The sequence below is a fragment of the Aquila chrysaetos genome, chromosome 15, assembly GCF_900496995.4.
Source record: "Aquila chrysaetos chrysaetos chromosome 15, bAquChr1.4, whole genome shotgun sequence".
NCBI classification, from domain to species: Eukaryota; Metazoa; Chordata; class Aves; order Accipitriformes; family Accipitridae; genus Aquila; species Aquila chrysaetos.
Genome location: NC_044018.1, coordinates 4,411,531 through 4,438,830, shown reverse-complemented (window position 1 = coordinate 4,438,830; position 27,300 = coordinate 4,411,531). Strand labels below are relative to the sequence as shown.

At 42.1% G+C, this 27,300-nt stretch overlaps 1 protein-coding gene across 1 annotated transcript in view; it reads right to left on the bottom strand.

The window, feature by feature from the left end:
* Nucleotides 1-27,300, bottom strand: part of PKHD1 (PKHD1 ciliary IPT domain containing fibrocystin/polyductin) — a 267,040-nt gene that overhangs the window by 2,745 nt on the left and 236,995 nt on the right. Inside the window, exons 61-66 of the mRNA XM_030037971.2 lie at nucleotides 26,128-27,133; nucleotides 13,235-13,370; nucleotides 11,379-11,466; nucleotides 7,711-7,818; nucleotides 3,715-3,870; nucleotides 2,393-2,527 (exon numbers count right to left, since the gene is read on the bottom strand). Coding sequence (XP_029893831.1) covers nucleotides 2,393-2,527; nucleotides 3,715-3,870; nucleotides 7,711-7,818; nucleotides 11,379-11,466; nucleotides 13,235-13,370; nucleotides 26,128-27,133 — 1,629 coding nt within the window. The remainder of the gene's footprint in view (nucleotides 1-2,392; nucleotides 2,528-3,714; nucleotides 3,871-7,710; nucleotides 7,819-11,378; nucleotides 11,467-13,234; nucleotides 13,371-26,127; nucleotides 27,134-27,300) is intronic.

The window sequence follows — 27,300 nt, the reverse complement described above, 5'->3', positions numbered from 1 at the left end:
AGCTAACAGACAGAGCTCAGGCAGTAATTATATATGGGAAATAATTCTCAGAGGTGGGGATGTGTGGCAGTACCAGACACTACCACTGAAATGGAAGATATTCAGTGTTTCCACCAGTGATTTGGAATTAAAATTAAAATTGATTCCTGTGAAATTTTGTAAAAGGTGGAAAAAATGGCAAACTGGTAGAAAAGAAAAAGGAGTTGATCTGAACAACCTAGGAGCAAGGGATGCAGACCCTATTTGCAGAGTGGGAGAACCTCTTCAGGAATACAACAGTGATTTCTGAGAGCTGGTGGCCAAATAGTTCAGGATAAGGGTCAAGAGGTACAATACCTGAAAGGACTGGAAATTGAAGCTAGGGAACGTAAGCTGTTATCGGATACAACCTTACAATGGTGAAGGTGATGAACCACCAGAATAACTGTAAAATTTGCAAAAAGAAACAATATGTTCCTCCACCTCCAGATGCTGCTCTGTTAAGAATGCATCAGTCGATCAAAAGTTATTTAATTCAAGAGAGAGATAATTATGTGAAGCTGAGGAGATTTTTTTGTTACGCCAAGGTCAGACAAGGTAGTATCTTGATCCCTTCTCCCCTGCACTACTACATATCTATGCATACAGTTTTCTTCCTCATTTCCATCCTCAGATCCTTCTTCTGGGACAACAACCAGGGCCCCTACCTCCAGCAGACTTTACACTGTATAACCACTTACCAAACAGAAAAACTCGGTCTTGCAAGACTTACCGTGGTGATTAATAATAAAGGCTCCAAACACTTAATTGTATTAGAAAGGTGGGATTTCTTATGGGGGGAACAGCTATAAAGCAGAAACTAAACAAAAAGACTGCAGCTTTGATTTCCTCCTCTCTCTCTCCAAAACCAACAGCACTTTAAATAAGGGGAAATCAAACATTAGACACTTCCAAGTCATATGTATTAAATTCACTTAAGATATTGTTATCCTTGTTTAGATTTGAACATATCGGGGAATCTTTTTGTCTTGCAACTATTCCTAAAAGACTTTAAGTGGCTGGATTGCCTTTTTCTGACAAAAAAATCTTTCCATGAATTATTTACACGATGGCTCCAATCAACGCTATACCTGTCAGCCTCCCCAGCCAAAATGAAAGTTCACTATGTAAAGGTGCCAAGGGAGAATGGCAGCCTCCCACTGCGAGTTTATAGACAGAACTAAGTCAGCACGCATTATGTGTCAGAGCCGACATCAGACAGAATCAGATCCTTTGATCTCAGACCTCCACAGGAAGCTTAGATCTCAGACAAATTAGATAAAAAATGAATTTATAGCAGATATGTATCCTAAGGCACACAGCTGAACGCTGTGTTTTGGAGGAGTACAGCAAATATCAAAACACATAAACTGCAGAATTTCCTCTCTCCTCTCTCTCCCTCTGCTTTTGTGATAGATGCTAATTAAAAGGAGATAAAACTCCAGCTCGGCTCTTCCTGCCTCTTATGTAATCCACAGGCTTCGGTACAGAGGAGGAAAAAGAAATTCCCAAAACAGAGTAAATGGGTGGTTCAGCAGGGTTATCCGAATGCCCTTAGATCTGCGCTGTTGGCAGGTGAGACAAAAAAAAAAAAAAAAAAAAAATTACTATAAGAAGATTTCACACTTGCAGAGAGGGAAGCCAGCGCTTTATGCTGCCAGCCACATGCCCCCGAGGCTGTCTGCTTTCCCGTGACCTCAGAAGAAGTCGTGTTTGATCAGCAGATGATGAAAAGACAAGTCTCGAGGAGGTGTGTGGAAGAGGGGTGTTTGTGGCAGGGACCCTGGGGAGTAAAGGGGGGGACGCACAGAGGAGTGGGTGGGAATGGAGCAGCTTTGGGGTGCTGGCTCGGACTCACTGCTCAGAAACCATGGCATGAAGGTCCTGTGAGTGGTGGAGGAAACAGAGACCGTGCAAATGAGCCCCGAGTGGGTTTTTCCTACCTCCAGTGTACCTCGCTGCAGTCCTCCACAGCCTGCAAACTTGTCCAGAGCTTTTTGAGCACTGTGCTGTTATTGCCACAGCGCTTGGAGACAGGGAGAAGCCCTGCTGTTCCAGGCATACTGGGGACACTGTGGGAATGTTGGTACCTACCCTACTCCAAAAACACTGGGTGAAATCATGGACTCGTTGAGCGTAAGGGTGGTTATGCTGCTGGCTTCAGTGGAGCTAGGATTTCACACAATATATAAAAAAGGAGATAAAATGACAAATAGAAAAATACTAGGGAGGAGAAGGAGGAGGTAATAAAGTGATAGACCTTCTGAGAAGAGGTGTGCCATTGATCATATACAAAACTATAGTTTGTTAAGAGACCCAAACCAACTCTTTTGATGTTCGACTGTTTATAATTATTGTCAAACTGCAGTCTCACCTCCTGCTACAGGCACACTACTTTTATCTTCTCCTTGACTGTAGCAAGGCTGGATGTGAGTTGCATGAGGCTGTGCTTGTTTACGGGGTCCCTTGGTACTGGCCTGTGGTACATCAGCCTGTTCAGTCCTCATTTCTGCAATGAAACATATAGTTACATCACTCTCAATCTATCCTCAGCTCAGCAGCAGTTATTAATTCAAGCAATGATATATTGCTGGTGAATTAACAGATAATCTAGAAGTGTTCTTTCTGCCCAAAAGTGGAGAGAGTTGTTTGATGCTCATACCATCTTATGTTTTGCCATTAGGGTTCCCACCTGTTCTCTTCAGTGGAACCCTTCCTTATGTTGTCACCACGTTCAATAATACTAGAAATTCAGACCTTATTGCAGCTAGTGCTAATGGTGCAGTTTAGGAGAAAGACTCTTTAGAAGTTACTTGAAAGCAAAAGTTTGGAGAAACTGTAAGAAGGTCTTGAAACTAGTGGGAGATGTCTTAATAACCGGGATGTGCATTTACTCCTCCGCTACGGGTTACCTGTACCTTTGGCAAGGTCACAACTTCAATTAGCGTATCTGAAAGGCCAAGTTATTGGTAACTTTCAACATATCCAGCAGTTTGAGGTGGCTGTTTAGCAATCAAGCCACCAAGAGTTACAGTCACATCCTTTTATTTTCAGCTCTTCTCTTACACAAATAGCCTTATGCCTTCTGCAGTGGGAAAGCCTCCTTGAGGTAGCTATATTTGTTTTAAGATCAATGCTAAAAAGAAAGCAACCTTAAGGTAAATTAGTAGAGGTGTGGATTTGCTTGGGGGAGAACTCCAGAGGAGCTGTAGCCCTCCCATTACCACCCTGACTCATATGATGCTGACAGCGTGATGTGAGCATGACTGTGCTGCTCCCTCTGTGGCATTCACACTGCAGCTGTGTCTGGTCCTTGGTCAGCATCAAGGCTTTACATATCCTCACCACAGCGTTATTTTGCTATGTCATCCTTCATCAGGAAAATGCGGTGGCTGAATGGATCATTGAAATCACAGCAAATATTTCTTCTGTTTCTCAATTCCTTGTCTACGCTATAGAAACTTCATTTTCATCATGTTTCACATACAGTTAAAACTTTTTCCAGCCAATACCCAGGCATCTGTTATAGGCACAAAACTGTATAACCTTGAACTACAAACTATACTGCTAATTACTAAACTTCTCAGAGCTTTCTCTGAGTGCCATTGTCTGAACCCTGCTGTGGCCACTCTGGGGATTTGTTAAACAAAATAGGGAGTCTGCAAGTATAAATTTTAGTGGGTATTTCCAACTTACTGTTGCTTTTGCTCTTCTTGAACCAGCAGAATGCAAGAGTGAGGATGAATGCAGATGCTGCTGAACTCAGTATGACAACAAGGATCATGCTGGCCTTCACTCCCATGGGGACAGGGAAGACGGTAAATGGCTGAGACAGCACAGTAAACTTGGCCCCTGAGAATTTAAAGCAGTCAGAGTTTATTACAAAAGTAAGAACACTGGTTTCACAGCTAAAGCACCAGGTTAGAGCCTTTCAACAGTGCTGCTGCTGTTAAAAATGCATGCAGGAACAAGCCAGAAGTCCGTCTATCTCCAGATACAACATTAGCCAACAATATCTATTTAGGTCTGAGTACCAGGACAAACCAAATATGTAACAATACTTCTTCAATGTAAGTGTCAAGCTTTCAGGGCTGCCTGAAGCAGAGGCAGCCTCTTTGTATTTAACAGTCCTTAACATTTCTTCCATGAATTTGTCTAGCTGACTCCCAAACCCAGAAAATATATTCCCAAAGTATCTATTTCTGAAGCCAAACAGATCAGGCCCAGAGAGAAAACATGCATATTCTGCCTAGCAAGACAAAGAAACTGGCTGCAATAAGAAAGCTGCCAAGTCATACTCAGTTTTTACAGGCTATATATGATTCATATCAATGTAACTTATGGGGAACCTGGAAACGTTCACTAGCATTAAGCTTAAGTCCATGATGCAGAAAACTCCCAGTGAACTTGTTAATATTTTCCACCATGTCAATAATGAGCATTATAAATAAAAAATGTCAGTGTCCTTGCTGTTAGCATGGTAAATATTTAGTCTCTTGAGGCACACAAGCTTTGGGTAATGCTCTTCACCCAGAGATCCTGAAGTTTTCTGTAAATGAAGTCAGAATCAAGCCAGCCACTACTCATACTTTCTGTGGTCAAGAGTTCATTGCATGTCAGCATCTGAGCTTCAAGGACTGGAAGATGCCTCATACTGCCCTTTTAAAAATCAGAAATATAGAAAATTTTTGGTTCCCTGAATCACCTCCAAAACACATTTTGAATGGAGATGTGCCTTGGAAGGACAGGAGTTTAACAAAACTGGCCCTGGCCCTCTCTATAGACTGATTTGAAGGATGTGGATTAGCACATCAACTCATTACCTGTCTTACTACCTGACTCATTATCGCTCCTAACCCCACAATTCTAATAATTTTGATGGATGGAAATTTCTTTTACTTGTTTGAGTTCCACTTTTAATAAAAACCTAAAAGCCTTTTTTTCATCAATTCATTAAAAAAAAAATCAGAAACACTGTCAGACGGAAGCTTGGAGACTAGGGTAAGTAGCTGTAAGTACTTTTATCTGAAACTAATTAGATTTGTGTCAATATTGTCCACTTGAACAAAGCAGAGCTTCATCAGAACAATGTGGGAAGCATGTTCCAATTGGGAAAAATTTGCCTGCAGGTACAAACACATATGAACTTCAGTTGAGAGGAGAGAAGTAATCTCACAGGTATCAAGGACTCTACACAGACAGGTGCTTAAAGGTGCTTTGCACTACTCTAATAGTTTGTGAGTAGACTGCTGTTGGTTTAAATGGAAAGCGGATGGATCAAGCCCATTGGGATCCATATCAGTTAAGTGAATATTACTGTAAAACAAGGAGCAAGACTATGCAGCAGTGCTATGAATAGTCTACTCTCCCCAGGAACTACCACTAAAACATTTGGAATTATTGCATTCAACATCAGCTGCATCTTCTGAGCTGTCTGCAAATAGCAAACTATGCCAGGGTACCCAAAGAAACCTGGTCAAGAAAATGTATCCCAAACATCTACTAATTGATTGTTTAATTTTTATTTGCTTATCTATCTCAAACAATAAGCAAATATCTTCAGTAAGAGTCTGGCAGTATAAAAGCCTTTATACTGTCTCCAGCATGGTTCCCAATTACAAAAAAGCAAAGGGGATTGCTGCTTTGGTGTGTACTTTTGCAATGCATATTAAAAGTGTACAATACTCTGATTTACACAGGTGACACCTACATAGATGTCTCAGCGGTTCACGTTGCTAGCTGTAAACATCTCTTTGCAATACTCTGATGGGCTAAATGTTTGATAAAAGGGATCTCCATTCGACCTTTGTTCAGAGGAAAGATTTTGTGACTTCCCTGAAATAGCTTTCAAAACACACTTCATTAAGCTGTTCTTCCCACTAAAGAGTCGGATCCTGTGAGGTGCTGACTTTCCATCTGCTCTCACTGAAGTGAAGGCAATGGGAGCTGCGGGTGTTTGGCAGCATACACCCTCAAAATAGACACGTGTCCCCCCATTAAAGGCCCACCTCCAGGTAATCCCTGCACCCCACTTCTCCCTTTGCAAAGCCATGGGCAACACTTGATGTTGATTAGTCACTTGTGACTAGGAGGAGCAAAGGTTTCTCATTTAAAAAAAATTCTGGACGTTCATTGAATCCCTGGATAAGAAGGGATTTCTTGGGTTACAAATCCTATCCCATGCTATTGTGTGTACCATGTTGTATAATATCATCCTTAAGTGTATTGACCTCCATCCAACAGCAGTTTGATCTGCTCTCACTATTCATACCTATTAAGATAGGCTGTTCAGAAAAATACAGTCTAAATGTTAATAACCTTCTTCTAATTTTTTAGCTCAGATTTTTTCATTAGCCACTTCCACTTGGCCACTTCACCGTTCTGTTGTATTTGCCCTCTCTGGTTTTTTTTTGGCTGAAAGAAGCCATGTTATCTTGGACTTTTCTCATTAAAAATGTTCAGTCTGTCCCTACTCCATTTTGAGATCATCTCTGAACATGCGTAAACAAAATTATGTTCAGTACTTCAAAGGAGCACTCATCGGGGCTTTATGCAGTGGCACACACACTGCCTTACCTCTCCTGGAAATATTTCTGCCTGTCCTTCCTAGGCTTCTTTCTGCCTGATGGGTCTTAGTTTATATATATATATGGAGATACATCTATATCTATATCTATATCTATCTATGTCTATATCTGTATCTATATCTGTATCTATCTATATCTATATCTATCTAGAGATATAGCCATACATATGATTATGTACGTTTGCAATATCAGAATAGACACTTCACACATGGTCTTACAACACCTGTATCTTTGGACTACACGCCACACAGCATGTTCCTGCTTCTCCATTGACTTGCCTCAGCAGCCATTCTGAGAGAAGAAACCAGCACTTTGACCCCTATATACCTTCAGAGCCAGATTTGTAGATAAATTCAGGCCCCCAAGCAGTTGGACCGATCTTGTGCAGATGCCCTGAGGCTTTTACAAGCCAGAGTTCGCGTGGTGCCTTATCCCCGAGGTGCCGATATTCCCCTCAGCTGGTATTTCTAAGGAGGCATTAAGCACACCTGCCTTTTCACCATTGCTGGGTTGCTCAGAGGCCTCGTGCAAACTGCACAATCCTGGAGGTCCCAACATCATCTCAGTAAACTCTCGGGATACCCTTAGCAGAGCCCAGTCCTGGAGGCATGCTCTGAATGTGCATAACCTGTTGCACCCATAAAGATGACCAGGTGCGGACAAACGGTTGGTGAAAAGCACTATGAAAATAATTGGGAGCACAGATGGAAAATTTCTGAACACAAAGAGGAAAAAAAGAAGGAATAAGAGGACTCAATTTATAGGAAAAAGCTCGCTCTGACAGCTTACCTGACCTTAAGTACCTGATTCCTACATGGGATACCTAGCTAGGGAATCCAGGGAGAAAGAGGCACCTCTTTTTGGCAATACTTCTCTATACTAACTCATCTGGATTTTGTGGATCTTGCGTGAATAGCACAGGAATCACTCAGCGCTCTTGCTGCCTGGGTAATGCCCCCTTGGACTTGTAACAGAAGTCAGGCTATTTAGAGGTTTGGCATTGCTCCACTGTGAATGAGCTTAACTCTCTTTTTACAAATCCAGACCACCTGTAGGTTTTTAGTTCAGTTACCAAAGCAAAAAACATGCAGAAAACGGAGCTTACCTGGAGGTGATGTGACAGTGAACACAAGTTTCCAGTTTGTGCCTGAACTGGAGACAGCCAGGCTGGAAAAGCTTGCACATCCATCTATGACCTGCACTTGGGTGAGCCCTGCAGAGTAAAAAAAAAAAAGCATTGCAATTAACAGCATCCAGATAAGTATCACCTAAGCCCCTCAAAGAGTCCTCGTGACTTTAAGGGGACTTCAGAAAGCTTAAATTCAGTGTCCTTCCTAATTATAAACTTTTTGTCTGATCCCAGAAATTTCACATAGGGTCAGGTCTTCAGACTTACTTGGACACTAAATTCCTGATGGACTGGAGAACCTTAGCTTCTGAATCTTGGTTGCTTGAGCTCATTGTGAAATGGCATTTACTGTACATATCTATATTGTGGGGGTGTAACAAGAATACAGATGTTAAGGGGATCAAGCAAAGGTAATGGGAGCTATATAGATGCACTGAAAAGTTCCAGATGCTCATCTTTTTGATTTAACTCATGTCTTGTGTGACCAAGTACGTCACCAAGGTTAGGAGAGTTTTAGTGAGAGACTGAGTATTTTCTGTCCTAAAGGGATGGTCTCAAGGAGCCAGCCACTGCAGCTAAGGGAAAAGAGCTGACTGTTTTAACCCTTTTCTGATTTGTAGGTGTTTCACCCCATCATTTGGGCATATTAGCTCCTGTCCTACTGTTAAATCATTTTGAATACTTCTCCAACCCTCTCAGACACTTTGAAAGTGATTTGGCCATGAAAAATGTCTGTGGTGACTGCCCTGTGATCGTACAGGAGCCACTTTCAGCTAGAAACCTGGCAGAGGAAAGCTCCATGGAGAGCATTAAAATGAAACCGGGGAGAGCCTGTTTCTCCATCACTTTACCTCTTGTTCTAAGCTATCAGGGAATGCATTCTGACCCAACATTTACACTTGCCATGGTTTTTATTTTTGTAGGCTCTTTTTAAAATTTATAATTTACTTTGTAACTGGATCTCCATTTTATTGTGTGTATCTTTGAGCAGCAGCCAAGTCCTGGCCTTTGAGCAATGCTGACCAGGTCTGGGCTTCATTCAGGCTCTTAGGGTGAGAGGGGTAAAATCCTAAAGACTGACAAATTTCAGAATGTTGGTTCAGGTGGGGGTGAGAAGTCAGAACTTCTTAGGATGCTGGACTTGCTCCAGTGATCACAAATACAGGCTTTTGCTTGCTCAAAGACAACATGTAATAACTATTTGCTTTATGAAGCAGGTGGTTTGACATTTTATTGCCGTTAAGCAGCACAGGTGAAGGTACGTAAAGCCTGAAAGTGAGAAGAACATTTATACTCTGCCATCTCTGTGTCCAGGGTATAAAAAAAAGTGGTGAAGTAGCAAACCTCTTTGTGAGACATCTTGCTATCACAGATGATAGGAAGTTTTCAGCAGGTGGAGACAAGGCTTTTGATGGTAGGCCAGACTGCAGGACAATTTCTCCGTGTTTTTATCCCATTTTTTGTGCCTACACCTCTAGGATACAAACAGTGCCAGGTTCTGTTCTTTGGCACTGAAGAACTGGTATGCCCTGGCCAAACCTCTCAAACTCTTACAGCCTCCAAACAGAGATGCTGCAGTGCAAACTGCCTACTGAGATTACTTCCTTGCTGCGTTGACTTCGGAACCATGGCCAGAAATTGCCTGAGACAAGGTTCTGGACAAAAGCATGCCACATTTTAATGATCTAGCAACAGAAGTGATAAAGTTTCCCCTCTCCGTGATCTGGTACTATTTAATTTACTAATATCCCAGTCAGTTTTGGCTACCTATATGTTTTTCTACTTTTGTATAGCATCTAGCACACCAAATACCCAATTTCATTGTGAGTCTCCAGGACCAGCTGTGATAAATAGGCAGTAATTTATACTGTGAATAGACTTGGTGGAGAGCCGGGAATCTAGATTTCTCTAATTGCTCCAGCCTGATCCTGGCTCATCTATTTATCCACTACACATATGATCCTCCTTAGGACAGTATCTGCCCAGACTACCAACACTTTTCTTGGCTCTGATACTCACTGTAACACTGCTTTTATGGAGGGTCTTGTCAGCTGCGTTCAAATACTTTATAATTGCCGTTTCTAGTCTATGATGAAGCCTGGAGTACTGTACTGTACTTCTCAACAGAGACTATCTCAGCTTTTGGGCACATATGCTTCAAAGCTCAGAATATTACAGATATATATGGGAGTCTTCACAAAGATCTCTCAGGCAAGCTGGTATTTAACATAGAAGCAAGCTAATTTGGAGCTAAACTACTTTCCATGAGGCAGTTTGGCTGCTGTCAGATGAAGCAGCCTCAGTGTGCTAGACGGGACCCATTTCGATTAAATGCTGCTTTCATATGCTTCAAAAGACGAGTGCAATAAGGACGTTTGTCAAAGGAAAAACTGCAGCAAACTATTACATGCAGAACATCTGTACTACGCAGTTCGTTCTTTGCTGGAGTTTATTGACTATTAATTTGATGCATGTATCTTTTAAAGAATGTGAAGTGCATTTCTCTTTGGTGACTTCCTTTCTTTTTTCCCCTTTTTTTCCTCCTTCTCCCTCTCTTTCTTTCCATCTTTCTTTCTTCTCTTTATTTTTGTCTTTCTTTTCTGTCTTTTTGTCTTCTTCTCTTTCTTTTCCCTTCCTTGACTCCTTCCTCCCCTCCTCCCTTTCTCCCTTCCTTTCTCCTGCTGTTAGCCAGTAGCTGATCCAATAACCTGTGGTTCATCTAGACCCATGTTTCTAAACCTGTCAGGTGTACCGCCCTGAAAAGGCATGAAAAACAGCAGAAAAGACTAAAGGATTTTTCTAACCTGTAAACCTGGAACTATGATGAGGTAGGAAGAATGTCTAATTAACAGAAACACGGACTGAAAGGGTGAGAAGCTCTGATCTACAGCACGAGTGCCACTTATCTTCTCCAAATGTGAACTTTTCAAGTCAAAGCTAACACACAAATGGCTTTACTGCAAATAAAATACTGTACCTGTAATAGGAAACCTCACCTTTCAATGTGTGCGCTGTTTGCTTACATTTAAAGATTTTAGCAATGAAATTAGGATGCTTTATAATCAGTATAATTTCCACTTTCTAGTGGACTCTATACCTAAGCATGTTCATAGCCTCAATAACCTCAAGGAAATACTCACATGCTTAGAGTTAGTCATGAGTTCAGGTCTTTCAATAAATGAGGATCAGAAGGGAAATATTTAGATCCCTCGTGAAAAACGTTTCCATATTAAAGTATGCTAATTACAAACAATAGGCAGTTGTTTCTGTCTCTACTTTGCCAGATCCTTTGTTGGGACAAACGGGTTGTCATTGACTCTAAGGAAATGTCCCATTTAACACTAGCTGAAAATCAAGTATTAGGATTTCTAATACTTCATTCTTTTCTTTTTTGATCTAAGATATCTCTTTTCAAGATAAACTACTGGATATACTCCCTCTAAGCTGCCACATCACAAAAATACTTTGTATAAACTTCTCTTTCTCTAGCACATGACTAGGCAGTTCACCAAACTCCTACTGCAACCTTCTTTTTTCAGCCCAAAGACTATCCAGTATTTCTCAGGGACAGCTCCTAAATTTATCACCATCATTCTGCACAGCTGCTTTGCCATAACCCTCGCTATAAGAAAACATATCCAAACCTTTTAGCACAGCCTCGGAGGAGCCCTTGAGATGAGCTGATACAACCCAGGGTTCTGAGGGAGGCCCCACTTTGTCAACTCTTTGACCCTGGGAGGAAGAACGAAAGAGAAGAATTAAAGTCTCATCTCCTCAACAAGAGGAAAGAAAGTTTTCATGGTTTTAACAATTGTAATAATTTTTTAATCTCCAGTGGGAGGGCAGTTTGCATCTACATGTCATATGTTACAAATGTCACAAAGCTCACCATAACCCTTTAAGATGAGCTTAGGGTCAGAGGAACCAGTTCTGGCAACTTCAGGTCTGTTTCAATAAAGTCTGGCAAGGTTTGCTGCTTCTCTTGAAGTATCTAGGTTCACATTCACATCGCCTATCAGAAGTAGGTAATTTTGACATTGTGGCTTCGATGGTGTCTAAGTTCATAGAATCAAGGTATGGTTGAGGTTGGAAGGGATCTCTGGAGGTCATTTGGTCCAACCCCTCTCCTGAAGCAGGGCCACATAGAAAGGGTTGCCCAGGACTGTGTTCAGGTGCCTTTTGAATATCTCCAAGGATGGTGACTCCACAAGTTCAAGGAAACTGTAGATTCAATCTGTCAATTTAGTCAGGCAGAAGATTTAAGTTCCCCATATGCTCGGTGAAAGAAACTCATTTTGATACCTAAATTACCCAGCCATAACAGGTGTGCAGGATCTAGATCCTATAGTCTATGTGTATATAAATATATTATCTTTCAGGTTTTTTATTTTTTTAGAGAGCTACTGCTTCTCAAGCCTAATAGAAAACCCAAAACACATCTGAAGAAGGGTATGAATCTCAAGGGAAGATTCAATTGCCTAGATGTAAGTTTTGTGTGTCATTTCAGGTAGCCAACAATGTTTACATCTAGCAGGGTTAGCTTGTGGAAAGGTCTTACTTTTCTACGGGAGCTGGAGGCCAAACAGCTTATTCCACAGCCTACAACACAACAAGATGCCTACATGTAGGAAACTGAAGTCAAACAGAAAGAAGCTGAAAGGTTTGTGTCTCACAGTTGTAAAATCAGTCTCATGACTAATGGATATACAGAGCTGGCTTTATTATAAAGTGACTTTGCATCCAGAAATAACGTCCACAAAGCTGTCCAAGCTTAGATTTGATACCAAGCTCCAGGGACAACACTAAAAATGTCATACCTGAGGCTAGTTATTCTGTGGCTATACTTTTGGGCTGTCCAGTAAAATGGGAATGATTCCATAATAGAAAATAGTTGGAAAACAGGAAAGAAGACATGAAAATACAAAGGAAATAGAAACATAACACAAAGCCATGTTATGCAGATTTCACATGTCTCTGGGACTGAACCTAGCGCATCCACATCTAATAACTCAGTGGACCTAGTCTGCTGCTTCCAGGACTTGTGTTAGCACCTCTGGCAGAGCTAAATCACATCACATAGACGTCCAAGCTTGTTTTAAACATGGTTATCTCTACTTACCACTGCTCTGCGTGGTGAGGACTTGCTTGGGCAGCTCAGGATACCCCATTATACCTGACATTGCCAGCCTTCATGATTGTGGTGGTGTTCCCACGTTCCTCAAAACTTGAGGAGCAGAAATCAGAAAACTGCACACAGTGAATTCTACAACATGAATCTAACCCTTGAGGAAAAAGCTGAAAAACGTGAACAAAGTCCATCCTGGAAGAAGTTCCCAGAATACCAATGACTGCTTATTTATAGAGCTATCCTTTGTCATATTTATTTATAGAACTGTCCTATACCATATTTAGGTCTGTCTCATAGCTTTTGGATTGCTTGGAAATGTCAAAATTGTATAGAATTAATAGAGGCATCCATCTACAAAGGATAAAATCCTACCTTCATGTCCAGGAAAATGATTTTTGGCTGCACAGGAAGTTGCTTCTCAATTTCTCCATCTGAGGGCTGCACTTGAACAGAGATGTTATAGGGCCTCACATACAGGGACGGTCCTGGGTGTTGTCTGCTTCCATTTCTTTCACATGCAAAGGAATGTTAAAAAAATAATTTTAAAAAAATTTCAAAAATTAATGCTATGAACACTCCCAATGCTAGTGCAGGAGTTAATTCACATCTTTCCTTGGAATGATATGTTACTTTGTGTTCATGGGATTTTCTGCCTTAGTAATGCAGGTGGAAATATTTAGTGTCTGTTATGAATAAGAAGGAGCACTATACCAAACAACTACTAATTTACCTTATCATGGCACTTTCATTCCTTGGATGAGAGCAACATGTATAGAAATATGGAACAGACATCACTTCCAAGGAGACAGCAGCACCAAAGTAATAAAAGACCCTTTTGTTTCAATCCCCAGTTTACAGATGGAAAACTGAGAAATTAACAAAATAAATTATTTCCCTGGTATCCCATTGGAAGTATGTGGCAGAGACAGGGATTTTTATGGATTCAGAAACCCAATGCTTTAGTCCCAAGTCTTCATTGCAGTGCACTGATAGCAGTGGAGGCTGCAAATGCTTCCTGTCCAGCAGAAAGATTTCCAGTGAACACCTTCAAACTCCTCTAAGAACAAAGTTTCAGTTCCTCTACACAAGCACAGCACTTACAGGGCTTTACTGCATTTCTTTATCCTGCCACACCTGTGTTCTCACCCTTCATTATCTGTGAAGTCTGCATACTGAAATATAGCAGTATACAGACACCCCATTGAAAGACATGGGTTTTTTCCAAGACTGAAATTTAAATCAGAGCATCCCAGGAGAGGGTTTTTGCATTTGAATAAAGAATCAACACTTTATTCTGAGCCTGTATCATTTCATTCCCTCTTCCAGTGCTTTGTGTCATTTAGTATCTCATATATATATATAATTTATATATATAAAAAAACCTCTAATCTGCAATTGCAGTGAAGCGGCTGGGGGTTTGGTATTGTCTTGAAATGAAAATAGAAAAGCTATTCATTCATCTCTAGTGTTTGCTTAAAGGTGTTTACAAACAGAAGATATATGAAGCATAAGTTTCCTTTGGTTTAACTCAGTTTTTTGGTTTGGGTTTTGGTTTGTGGGTTGTTTGTTTTGTTTTGTTTTGTTTTGTTTTGTTTTCAGAGTATTACTATGCATTACAAACTAGAAACTGTTTATATTGCAGCTGATGGGAAATACTAGAAGAGCTAGCTCAAGGATTTAAGTTTCAGTTCTACCTTGGTCCTTTTTCTTTTTTGTGAGTGGGAAAGTCTGAAAGGCAGCATTGTGTTTGAAATTCATATCAAAGGCACAAATGTGTTCATCATTGCTCTTAGCCACTTCCTTCCGTAAGCGTGCATGCAGCACTGTGACTGAAACTCACTGCAGGACCAATACACCAAGTCACTCCTGTTTTCAGGGCAGACAGCTGCAATTTCTGTGAGCTCCCTGACTCCAGCAGAGTCCAGGTGAGTCTTGGCATGGCTTCTGTAAGCCAAAAATTTTTTTTTTTTTCTCTCTCCAGCTTCTTTAAAACTTCCAACAAACAGAAAAAAATGTTGGCATGAAATGCCCTGCCTCCACACCCCAAGCCCTACACGGTAAAACTGTGCTCATCTCACACTTAAAGGAAGACTGCTGCAAAACGTGGTTGTAGGAAGTAGTTCCCACTCCCTAGGGTGAGTAATGGCAAAGAAAACAAAACAAAACAGAAATACACATGTATGCTTAAAAATTAAAGTCTTTTTTTTTTTTTTCCTCCTGAATCCAGCAAACACAGCACGGACCATGGTGTGTATATCCCACATGGTCCAACCTGACTCTTGCTGTGAGGGAGCCCCAGCCTTAGGGTGCAACTCTGCACGCAGTAAGTTACTTTCCTGCAAGTGAGCGTCAGTGTGGAGCAGGAGGAGAGAAGATCAGCCTGCTGCTGCCCTGATGATTTGGGCTGGAAGGAAAATAGGCTTTCCCGGCATAGCTTTGCCACTGGGAAGTGGGGACGGAGAAGCGTGCCTGTAGCCTGGCAAGGACCAGGGCCAGGAGACCTGCCTTCCTCCTGGTGGGCATGAGGAGCATGCTGTTCTGTCACTACCCTGAAGTCTCACGCTGGGAAGGAGCAGGCTGGTTTGCAATTCCCTGCTGACAGTGCTCAACGGGGAGCAGCTCCGTTGCTCGGTGCCTTGCAGCTCTTCTAAACGTGGGCACAGCAGGCGAGCAGGCGCTGCTTGTGATACCTTAGTCAGCAGGGACACCAGAGATCCCAGAACCTTTCACCGTCAGTGCCAAGACGTGTCTGCTGAACATGCTGAGGCTCCGCGGGAGAGCAAGTGTCTGCTCTTTAGTAGCAAAGAAGTTAGAGGTCTTAGAAAGTAGAGGGTCTACTGCAGGTATTGAGGTGTGATTGAGAAACTAGGTGGAGAGATTTGGGGCAGAGGGAAGGAAGTCTCCCTGAAATCAAGAAGAGCTTGTCATTTTAATTAGAATTACAATAATAACTATAATAATGACAACAGCAACAATAATAGCAGCTATTATTATCAGTTGACTTCAAGGGGAAAGAGATCAGACTGAGAACCTGGGTCAAGTGTCTATTAAAGTTGATGGATACCTCTATGCTAGAAAACTAAATAATGCCAAAGAACAAGCCTTGGCGCTGACACTTGATCACCTCTACTGTTAACCTGTCCGTCCATCACAAGCTGTGCTCCAGGCCCAATAGCAAAGTCCAGGACAACTCCCAAATGGTCTGGGAGCTAATACAGTCAGAAAATATTCTCACTTGGCAGTTTGGATGAGGCCACCCTGACACAGTGGGTGACAGAATTTAATTTTATGGACACAGGCTGATCCATATCAGCTGACCTTGGTGCCAGAGAACAGACCCTGGCATATTTAATTTCCTAATAAACATCAGACAATGAAACAAATTGAACAGTTACCTGGGTATGTCTGCCATGCTAGTGTTGTGGCATCAGTATATCCTTGGAAGGGGAAGGAGATTGGGAAGAATTTGCGCGATAAATAATATGTCAAAATGCATCATGGTCAAGCCAAAGAGATATTTTTTTTTTGTTCTTCAAAAGATGGTGATTGCTGGTGAAGAGAAGACAGGCTACAAGAAAGAAGATGTTGTAGTGAAGACAGGAGATAGGCAAGCTGAGGACTTGTGTAAGGCAAAGTAGGTACAGATTCACTGGAAGGGCTGTGAGGAATTTGGCATCTTTGGGTGAGAAGTGCGTTCTCACGTCATGGGGTGATGAAGTTAGCCAGACACCGGGTACCTGTGCCCTCTCAGCTGCACCGTTAGAACTTTGTCTCCGCCTGCAGATCTTATCATTAAGTAAAAGAAACAGGGAAAGAGAGACATGAGCATCCAGAAGACAGTGAGGAGTCTGAGGTCATTCCTACTTTAAGCAAAAAAGCTATCCGAAGGATGACTTTTATTTCCACTGATGCCCATGCTTTCCCATATTATAGAAAGAAATCAAAGCTAGAGGAGATAAACTCCAGTGGAAAGCAGGCTGCAGCTTCCCTTGACAACAGAGAAACAAAAAATACTTAATATTGATCATATCTCCTTATGAGGACTAAAATAATGGACTGAATGGGACCCATGGTGTCAGACATTACTGATATTGCCCTTCTTTCATGTAGGTTGAGTCAATAAGACCAAAATTAAAAAAACCTAGGCACCTAAATGCATATTCTAGCTCGCATCAGCAGGGAGCTTTGAACGAAGCCACGTGTCCACTGCCCTGGAGGTCAGATGCTGTGATGGCAGAAAGCTAACGAGAGAAGATCTAGTAGTGTGGAGAATTAGCAAGGGGGCCTACGTTGATGGTGAACTGGGATAAGAAACAAGTAAGTGAACTGCCTCTGTGGGCAAGGCTGGGCAAGAGGAGTATGCTTCTTATCTAATTATTGTGAGGGTTTCCTTTCATAAAGCAAAGATGCTTTAGTTAGAAGCTAGATATTTTGTGGCTGTTGAAAGCATCAGGTAAGTTGGTTAGACTGAAAAAGTTCTGAAAAAGAGGTCCAATGCATACTTTCTTGGAGTATATATTAATTAAAATACCCAGTCTTTTTGACCAGCTTTTTCTGATGTTAACTTTTTGGGGCACTACTACCATCAGATCTCCATTTCTCCATTTGCTACAGACTGTCCAAACTCCAAATGGCTCCTGATCTAGCATTCAGGAATTTTTTTCCCCCATTTTACAAATCAGTAAATATAGTCACAGAGCATGGACACAGTTGTCCAGGAACACAGAGACATGTCTCCCCCACAACTGCAGTCTTCTCCCCTTGCTCAGAAAACCTTCATTTAGCACTTTTCAATCCCAGTGGCACCAAGAGGTGAAGGCAAGCAGCTGCCTGGTGGATGCAGCTGGTGGAGTCCAGATTCCTGCAGTCTGGAGTGATAACACACCTTAAAAAAAGAAAAACAGAGAGTCTGGAAGGACTTAATGGATCCATTTAAGGGCAAGGTGGGATCACCAGGAGCCTTTAGAAGGAGAGGGACAGACCAGATGCATCAGATAGAGAGAAACATCCTCCAAATTCATTACTGACTTCCATTAATTGCTGTAGCTGAGTGGAAATACCCCTACCTACAAAGCCGCCTGCTAGTGGTGAGGAGCTAAGCCAGGCCTCCTCCATAACACACTCCCGAAGTTTACTGTCAGAGAAACGTCTTTTATTAAATGTAAACAGCATCCCGCCGGAGGTCAGAGCCTTGCCGCTGCTGTGTATCCCAAGGTAATACCACTTTAAGCTCCACATAAACTCTTAAACAGTTTCTATCCTAAAACCAGACCGTAGGTGGTACAGTTTTTTACGATATGTTATAATAGTGCAATAAATCTGTTAGCTTAAAATCGAATCTCCGTGGCCTTTTAGAGAAATCATCATTAAATGCAAGGCCCTGTTAATGATGCCATCCCAGTGAAATTGTTTAATCTGCTAGGGGGGTGAAAGGTCACCAAATGAATTTTTTATAATACATCAACTTGACACGCAATAGGGAAAACTGTAATAGATAAAAGCAAAGGAAAAGGGCACTGTCTTCTTCTGATAGGTCAATAGCAGCCAAGAGAGTCACTCATCCACTTTTCCTTCACTACCGTGCTCCTTTTCCATTTAATATGGACACCCAATTAATACCTCAGCACCATAGACAACCTCATTTTAGGTGAATTATAGCAATTTCTTCCCCCTTCTCCGAAATGAAAGTGATCACAATACATCATAGCATTGTGCGAATTAACGTTAATTGATTCGAGTTACCAAGCATTGATGGGCCACTTCTATAATCTGGTCCTTATTGGGAGCTGGAAGGGATGGAGGGAAGATTAGATTGCATCCTCCGTTGCTTTGACGACGGCGGTCACCTGATGGCTTGTTAGACAGTTGTACGCTTCTATTGCTGGCCCCAGTGGGGTCGTCAGTAAACTGGAGTGATGTCCAAACATCATTACACGCTGCTCCGATATTAAAGCAAAGGGATTAGCACCTTATTGCAAGCAACCTGGATTTGTCATTGTGCTGTCGTTATCCAATTTCCAGATGATAATGTGACTGTGGCCTGCGGGCGCGAGGTCCTACAGCCAAACCAAGGTGTGTGTGTGTGTATATATATATACACACACACGTATACATATATATACGTGCACACATCCCCACAAAGACCCAGCACCCCGAGCCATTTAACCCTTTGCTCGCCAGATTCCTGCTAACAAAGCATGTGGAAGAATTTTCCTCCCTTTCCCATCCGACGCACAGCAGCAGTCAAAAGCGCGATGCGACAGCGAAGCGGGCTGACCTGGGAGCCGACGCAGCCGTCACTCACTCAAATGTCACGCCAGACAAGCTCTGCTGATAGAGGTGACAGCGCTGACGTTTTAAATACGGCGGAGCGGGGAAAGGATCGGTCCCTCGGAGACACGGCTGGCAGCTCGTCTCTGCCGTGCGCACGTGTCATGTAAATCATCTCTTTCACTGCGGGTCCCGTTAATTGTTAAGGGGGAAACGGATCCATACGTGACATGAGCAAGGCAGGTTTTGTCTGACAGCACTGGGGTGCTGCTGGGACCAGATCTCTTTCCAGTCCCTGAGGAGGACAATGGGGACACTCCTGGCTCTCCTGCATGTGTCCAAACGTCCGTAACTTCTGGGAGTACACTGGGGCATTGGGAAAAGCTTCTCTTGAGCTGGTCCCCTTTATTTTTAATGGACATTTAATAACACAAACCCCTCCATTTCAAAGACCCACACTGGTGTGGGGAATATATGGTAATATATCCCTCCTTCCTCCCATAGCGACCCACAAAGTCTGCTAGCACTCCCCTTCCTGAGTCCCTTCTACCCTTCATCTTCCTCCTCCTCTGCTCTCTCCTGCACTCCTTTTACCTCTCCTACCTCCTCCTCCCTTCTTCCTGCAGAGGAACCACTTGGTTTTGGAAGCCTGTTGATGGAGCAAGCTGTGGTTTCCACCATGGTTACCATGGAGGTAATTGCCTGAACCTTGTAATTCACAAGTGTCACCTTCGAGTGGGATTGGCAAAATTTAGATAGGTTTATTATGTACAGTGGATACTAACAGAAAAGTAGCTTAAAAACAAGGCTCTGTATAAGAGGGGGAAGGTAGCTTGGGAGATTGGTAGTCACTGATAGACCCTTTAACACTTACACTGCCAGAGGGGTCCAGTCCAGGAGAGCAGTGGTGAAAAACTACTGTTTTCTGATTTGCGGTGGCAACATGAAGCTCCATGGCTGTTGTCTAGAAGGGTGTTTTGGAGATTTGTTTGAAAACTTGCAAGGGAAATACTGGCTTCACACAAGGATTGTATACAAAGAAGCAGACTACTTTGACTGTTTGGGGTTTTTTTCCCCCAAAGACAGACACTCAGGCTTGGGGAAGACATCACTGTAATTAACAGTAATCTATATTGTGGCACTACCTTCAACCTGCATGAACAATTCACGTACCTACTCTGCAAGGTATACTTTGTGCTTATTTAGGACAGTCCCTAAATGAAAAGAGTTTCAGTCTAAGCCGTAATTTAATTCCTCTACTAGCCATGGACAGGGGCCACCATATATCTCCTCAGTTTCCCCACTCTGATTTCAATTTGAAGAAAAATGCTAAAATAGCAGCCTTGGAGTCTACCATCTACATAGCCAAAGACCTCGCATGGCATCGTCATCCCTGGTACGACTGTGCCTTCCTGACACCACCAATATACTGACAGTTCAGTTTTGATGCCCATTCAGTTCCTGGATTTTCTGCTAAACGTGGCCCCAGAAGCAAAAAAATAGCAAAAGGCTTTGTGATAAAAAAACTTCACCTCTGGGATGCAGAATGACTTCCCTCAAACTCTTTTCACACACAAGCCTCCGTTGCTACCATCTTCCATGCAGAAGATCTGTCTGAGTCTCTGAGTTCTTGATGACCATCTACATCTTGTTGACAGATCCCACAACTACTCAATTTCCCAGTTTGAAAAGAATTATTAATTGAGAACAAAATAGTGCAAGTCATCCTGACTCCTTAAGTGCAATATGATCACACAGTTTTATATGACATAAACTGTTTATACATGTATTAGTCTCCACTTTATTCTCATGAAGTTTCTTATCCCATTGCTCCTATAAATAACCCATTACAGAATCCCACTCCTCTGATTAGAAACCTTCTAGGTTATTCATGTGTACTTTTCCACAGTTTTACTAGACTACTAAATGAGATGTTGGCCAAAAACGGGCCTCAGCTATTCCCAAACTATTAAAAAAAAGTCAGAATATACCTTTGGTCACGTGGGAAAAAAAGTTAGGAAAATAGAGTGGTGTTGAATGGGAAGCGGTCTTCTTCCAGTTCTATTGCAAGGTTCTTCCAGTTTATTCTCTGAGGAGGAACCTTCTTCCATTTTTAAATGTAAATTTACCTCTTGATACTTTACACCCATTTGTTCCTGTGCTGTCCTTATCCATTAGTGTCTAGAGCTTCCTCTCTGTCTTCCAACGTATTTTCACAAATAGGCTGGTATCTTCCCGCAGCCTTGCTTTGCCAAGTTAAACAAACCAAACTCTTTACTAAATGATTCTATGATTCTATTCCTTACATCTTAAAATAAACTCCATTTCTATGATCATCCTAAATGTCCTTCCCTGTATCTACTTGAACTTAGTTTGTCTTTTTTGTACATCAACAAGCAGAGTGACACATGCTAGTCAAGAATATGCCCTCTACAGTGTCCCTATGAATATCTGACTTAAAATTATGTAAGCTTAATTTTAAGGACATTTTAAGCTTACAATTTAAGCTCCTGAGTATCACCTTTTCCGCATCTTCACTTCAGGGGTATGTGGCAGATAAAACCTCGATAGAACCTCAAGTGCTGCAATAGCTGCAGCTCTGAGGTCACGATTTTTAGCATCCTGCCTTTGCCTAGCCACTGGCAGAAAAGTTGGATCCCTAGGCAGGAAAAAATTTGTCATCTCCCTTTTTTAAAACCCTGTGCAATTCCATACAGCAGCCTGCCTGAAACCTGCACAAAGGTTACCAAACCTGAGCACTTTGGGGTTAGGATGTGTCAGAATTAATCTAGTTTGGACCTCTAACCCTGCCTGCCTGGGTATATGCCGTGTGGCATCATAGGGAATTAGTAGTAATTTCTCATTTAGTCTTCTGCATGGGTATTGCTGTCTAAATGAGCAGTTCTTTGATGATTTGCTTCACTTTTATTGCTTGCTGTGAGTCTCAAACACTGTTATCTCCTGCACACACACTGTTTTTCACATGCTACCCCAAACCTAACTCTTAATAAAGAAAGATTAATTTCTGCAAATTTCAGTTTGCAGCAGGTTAAAGGTCCATCAAGAAGGAGCAAAAAGTATCTTGCTGTAGTGTGGGAATATGTACTAAATGGCTTCCGGACGACTGTCCAGCTTTATATTTTTGATTTCCTATAAAGGTACCAGCACAAACACACCCAATACATTCTCTGTTGTGCTCTCTCGTTCTTTCACTTTTATATTTATACTGATATTAGGCAAAATTTGCAAAACAGAGATTTCTATCTGTAAATACATTGCAATATGCATTAATACACAGGCATTCACAGAAAGATAAAACTATGTGATAATCATCTCTCTGATTCTCCAGCTGTGCAAGACTATAGCAGTCAATAGCAATCACCTCTGTCTTTCCTTGACAAACCAATGAGCCGTGCTTGAAATGACCCTAACAAAGGAGTTAAATTAAAATCACGTAAAAAAGCATTTCAAATCATAACGGACAAGTAATTTTTTTAAGGGCAATGTGATATACAGACTTACTGCCTATCTACCCGACCACAGCAAGGTTTCCAAGGCTCCCTTCAGCCTCACTGTCCTGGGCTGCAAAGACGAACACCCAGTCTCTGCTGATCAAAGATCTTTTTGTTGTTGTCTTGAAGCAAAAGGTTTCTCCCTGAAACCGCAGGGAGACTGGCCCGGCAGGAGTGCAGGTTCTGTGTATATCTGACAGCCTGATTGGATTTTGCACGTCTCAGGGGTGAAAATATTTCTCTTTTCCTTCCACAGAAAAATACACTGGAATACTTAGCCTGACTTGTAATCCCAGCCCCATTATCCTTGCCTGTGCTAGCATGTACTGCCTAAAGAGAGACAGATAGACAGTGGGGATACTACATGTCCCAACAGGAAAACCCTGATTTCATTTCACAAGTTATCTGTGGCCTTATTGCATCAGAAATGTCAGCCATGAGTAATTCCAGAAAAGCTATGACTGATGGGGAGCAATAAATAACATTGCGGAGGAGCCCAAGCAGCTAAGGGTGGATGAGCTCTGAGCTGGTCCTATGATCTGGTGATGTTAGTATTCTCTTCGGTATACATCCCCAGGCCTTCCCCTACTGAGATGCTGCATCTGTGCCTTTCAGCTAGCACTGCTCTTGTCCCTGTAATAAAACAGCCTCTCCTCATCCTTGCCGCTCGGACAGGTTTCACAGAGCACGCACAGATGTGGAGACAAAGCCCAGCTGGGAGAGCAGTCCCCAGTGTGGAGAAGACGTCATTTCTGCTTGAAAAAAGGCAGCCACAAGGTTTCTCCCCCAGCACACAGAAAAGGGTGGTCCTCTCTTTTAGGTGATCCCTGCTTCCCCCGCTTCGTGGTGTTACACTAACGCATTCAGGAACCTACAGGCATGTAATAGGGTTCTGGTGAACTTCTTTAAAAAATCTGTACCTTGTTTCTTTCCCACAGCGTAGCTATTGTTGCTCCTCTTGTTCTGATCACCAGTAATGGACACACCGAATGAGGGGTCTCGTACCTGTCACACTCTGCAGGTTATGGCATGCCTTGGGACGGCAGAAAGACAGAATAACATTTCCTATCACAGGCTGTAAAACTTCCTACAACATTTCTTTGCTGTCACATTTTGTAGTATCCTACATTGTAACACAAATACCCCCACTGACAATAGTGATGTTAGTTCTGCTAATAAAAAATATTGTATATCTTTGGAGTTTGGCCCTGATTTAAGATTTGATCTTGCAAATAATAATTTCCCACCGTGCTTAACGTAATACGACTTGAAAAAAAAAAAACCACCTCAAAACCAACAAAACAAAACCAAACATAAAACCAAACCAAACCAAAGATTCCTGTGGTCACAGACCAGTGTCCTTACTGTGGGTGCTTCACTACCGTAAGCCACACAGTGCCTAGTAGAAAAGTTAAGTGTGTGAATAGTAGTTTGTATCACTAGCAGCCAACAGACATCAGGATGGTACAGAGGTCAGTGGTAAATGTTAGAGGATATGGTATTAATTAGAGAAAGTAAGTCTTAGACAAATCCAATTTCTTTCTTGCATAGATGGAATATGCTTATACTTGGGTAAGACTCAGTAGCGCACAACATAAAAACTAATATTATGCAATATCAAGAGAATACACAATAAGGTTGCCAAACATCAAATCCCATGTCCCCTATTAAAAACAGATGGGATATTACCTTTTTCATATTTCCCATATGCTTTTATACAGATTCAGGATCTGAGGCTGAAATACACTGCTGTCTGCTCCCTTCCCAGCCCTGTATCTCACAGCCTTCTCTGCAGATAAGGGCTGCCATCTGGGACATGCAAATAGTGGCTTCAAGGGGCTGAAAAGAGCAAGATGGGGACACAGAAAGGAGGGACAGAAAGGGCTGTTTGTTGCTGTGGAGAAGAGGAAAAAAAATGACCTTCGAAAACTGAGTCTTGGTACAGAATATAAATAAAAAATTAGTATGTACAAAACTAACCATGAACTAGGTAACTGAGAGAGCTCAAAAGGTAGCTCCCATTAGGAAATTATTATAAAGTGAAGCAGTGTCCTGTGTTGTTCTGTCAAAATCAGCCACAGGCCTGATGCTATATCTGCATCGAGAAACAAACATAAAGCCGCTCCTGATAAAATGCACGGAAGGATGGGTGGACTGATAAATTACAGAGAGAGAAGCCAAACATGGGCACCTAGATCATGTGGTCTGTAGGATCCGGGCAAACAGAGTGGATTGGGTCCTGGAAAGCTAGAACTGAAAAGGAATTAGAGAATACAGTGAGCAAACAGATGACCATGAGCTATCCTATTTCCGAAGGAAAAATGGGCTAATGAGCTCATTGAGTTCTGCCAGTAGAAAATGGGATTTAATACCACTTTTGCACTTGGCACTGATATCATAGAATACCAGGTTAGAAGAGACCTCAAGGCTCACCTGATCCAACCTTTCTTTGCAAAAGCACAGCCTAGACAAGATGGCCCAGCAACCTGTCCAGCTGAATCTTAAAAGTGTCCAATGTTGGGGAATCTACCATAAAGGAAAACTGTTGGCTTTTCAGACATGTACACTTCAAAAAGGATTCAGAAAACAGAGACAGAGAAGGAAAGAAACACTCACAGGAACTCAAACCTTTCAATTTATTAAAAAGCAGACAGCTAAGTGATTTGATTACTCTGGAGGTATCTGGAGGAGGAGGAAGAGTCAATGCCCAGAAACTCGCTGATGTAACCGTGAAGGAAAGAACAAGAAACTCTCGTGGGAAGCTGGAGAGAAAGGCTGACAAGAGAAAGTGGGCAAGTACTTGTGACAAAAAAAACAGGGATAGCATCCAACATCTAGGCACACATTCAGGTAGTATTGGATGTGTCCAGCTCTTGTATCTTCAAGACCAGGTGGTTTTCTAGAATTTTAGCCAAAAAGAAAGGTCAATGCTGAGGTATCAAAGTGAACAGCAGTGGCCTGTATCATGCAGGAGATTGAAGTATAAGATTAAACAGTCTTTTCTGGCCTTAAATTTTAAAAGTACAGGAATCAAGGTTTAGATCTGCAAGCAGTTAAGGCAGCAACTCATCTTTAATAACGCATTTCTGGTGTTACATCAATTTATAAATATTCATAGATTAAATTGTTTAAAAGTTAAGAGCTATTATAGTCTGAACTTCTTTAGAAACATTGACTTTACCCAATACTTTATAGTTTCAAGGCAGACTTCCAGGAACTCTGTTCCTGGTTTAAAGCGTGATGGTCATATCTGCACTACAGAGATTCATGAGCACCAAGAGCATAACATGGTAAGTCACACTTGGGAGTCCAGCTAGTACTCGGGCATAGCTCTGTCATGGAAACTTTATAACATGTTTCAGCATGGTTAGTCATATTTCAATCAATGGAGAACTTACTCCCTATCTTAATAAGCAGATCAAGTGGTTAAATTGCCTCACTACACTTAAATCAGTATCTGCTGATACTGCCTCTGATACTTACCTGTTGTTAGCTTCTGCTGGAACCAGTAAGGCAGACTGAGTCACCATTAAGGTTTCAATCGGCAAGCCAAGGCCTCTCTGAAGGTCTCCAGTCTGATGAGTGTTGATAATTGTTCTGGCCAAACTCGTTAAGCCGTCACTTGTCAGCTCATTTCTTGGCTGGCCTGGTGGATCACTAAGTTCAATGATGAGCACTCTGGATGGACCAGCCATGTCAGATGGCTGCAGAGCTCTGGTGCTCACTGGTCTTCTCCCCACTTTCTGTGAGCCATACCTGCTGTGAAAGGCTGTGCAAAATGTCATGTTAGGGCAGTGATATTTCTTTTTGCTAGCATTGGCTGAGATTACTTTCAACATGCTTTCACCTCCCAGCACATGATGGACTACTCTGACTTGGTCGTGACCTACCTTCAAGAAATCAGCTAATCGACGTATTATACTTGCCTCACCCTCTTTCCCAACAGCCTCAGTTACAGTGAAAGCCACAAGAAGGGAAAGGCCAGCGACTATTTCTACAGGTTCCTTCTCATGGAGGAGAACATAGAGAAGATTGTCCTCAAAGCTAAAGTAATTGGCTCCTGCCCCTTCATTCAGTGAAAAAGACAATGGGGTGGGAGAGACATATTTCCCTTGAATGAAAACGCGAAGGCTGAGTGGTTCGTTGTAGAATATAGCTAGGGGCAGTCTGGTTGCGTTATGGCCACTGAGGAGGTAGAGTCTGAAAGACAGAGGTGCTAGGTCTGGGAAGCAAACCGTAGTGAGTTTGGTGGATGGCAACACAGAAAAGAAAGTAGAACGGTGCTCTGCAGGATAACACGATGTGTGCGAAGTCACATCGCTGAAGGTATCCATGAAGCTGCCAGTCATTGCTACCACTGGAAACAGTCTCTGGCTGACCATACTGGGGTCCAAGTTTTCTAGGATGACAAGTGCATGATCTGTCTGTTTGCAGAAGTAGCCTTGTACTGAGGGCTTGAAGGTGCACTTGCTGTCATCTCTGTAAATTCCTGGAAGAGAATAGAGGGAGATGAGCAAATAAAAAAAAAAAAAAAATAATTGTTTCAGACAACATCTCAACATTTGGTGGTATAGCTGCTTATTTTACCATTCAGTACTCAAGTCACTTTTGTTGGTGGTAAAATTTTACACAGTTTTAAGAGAAGCCTGGACATTA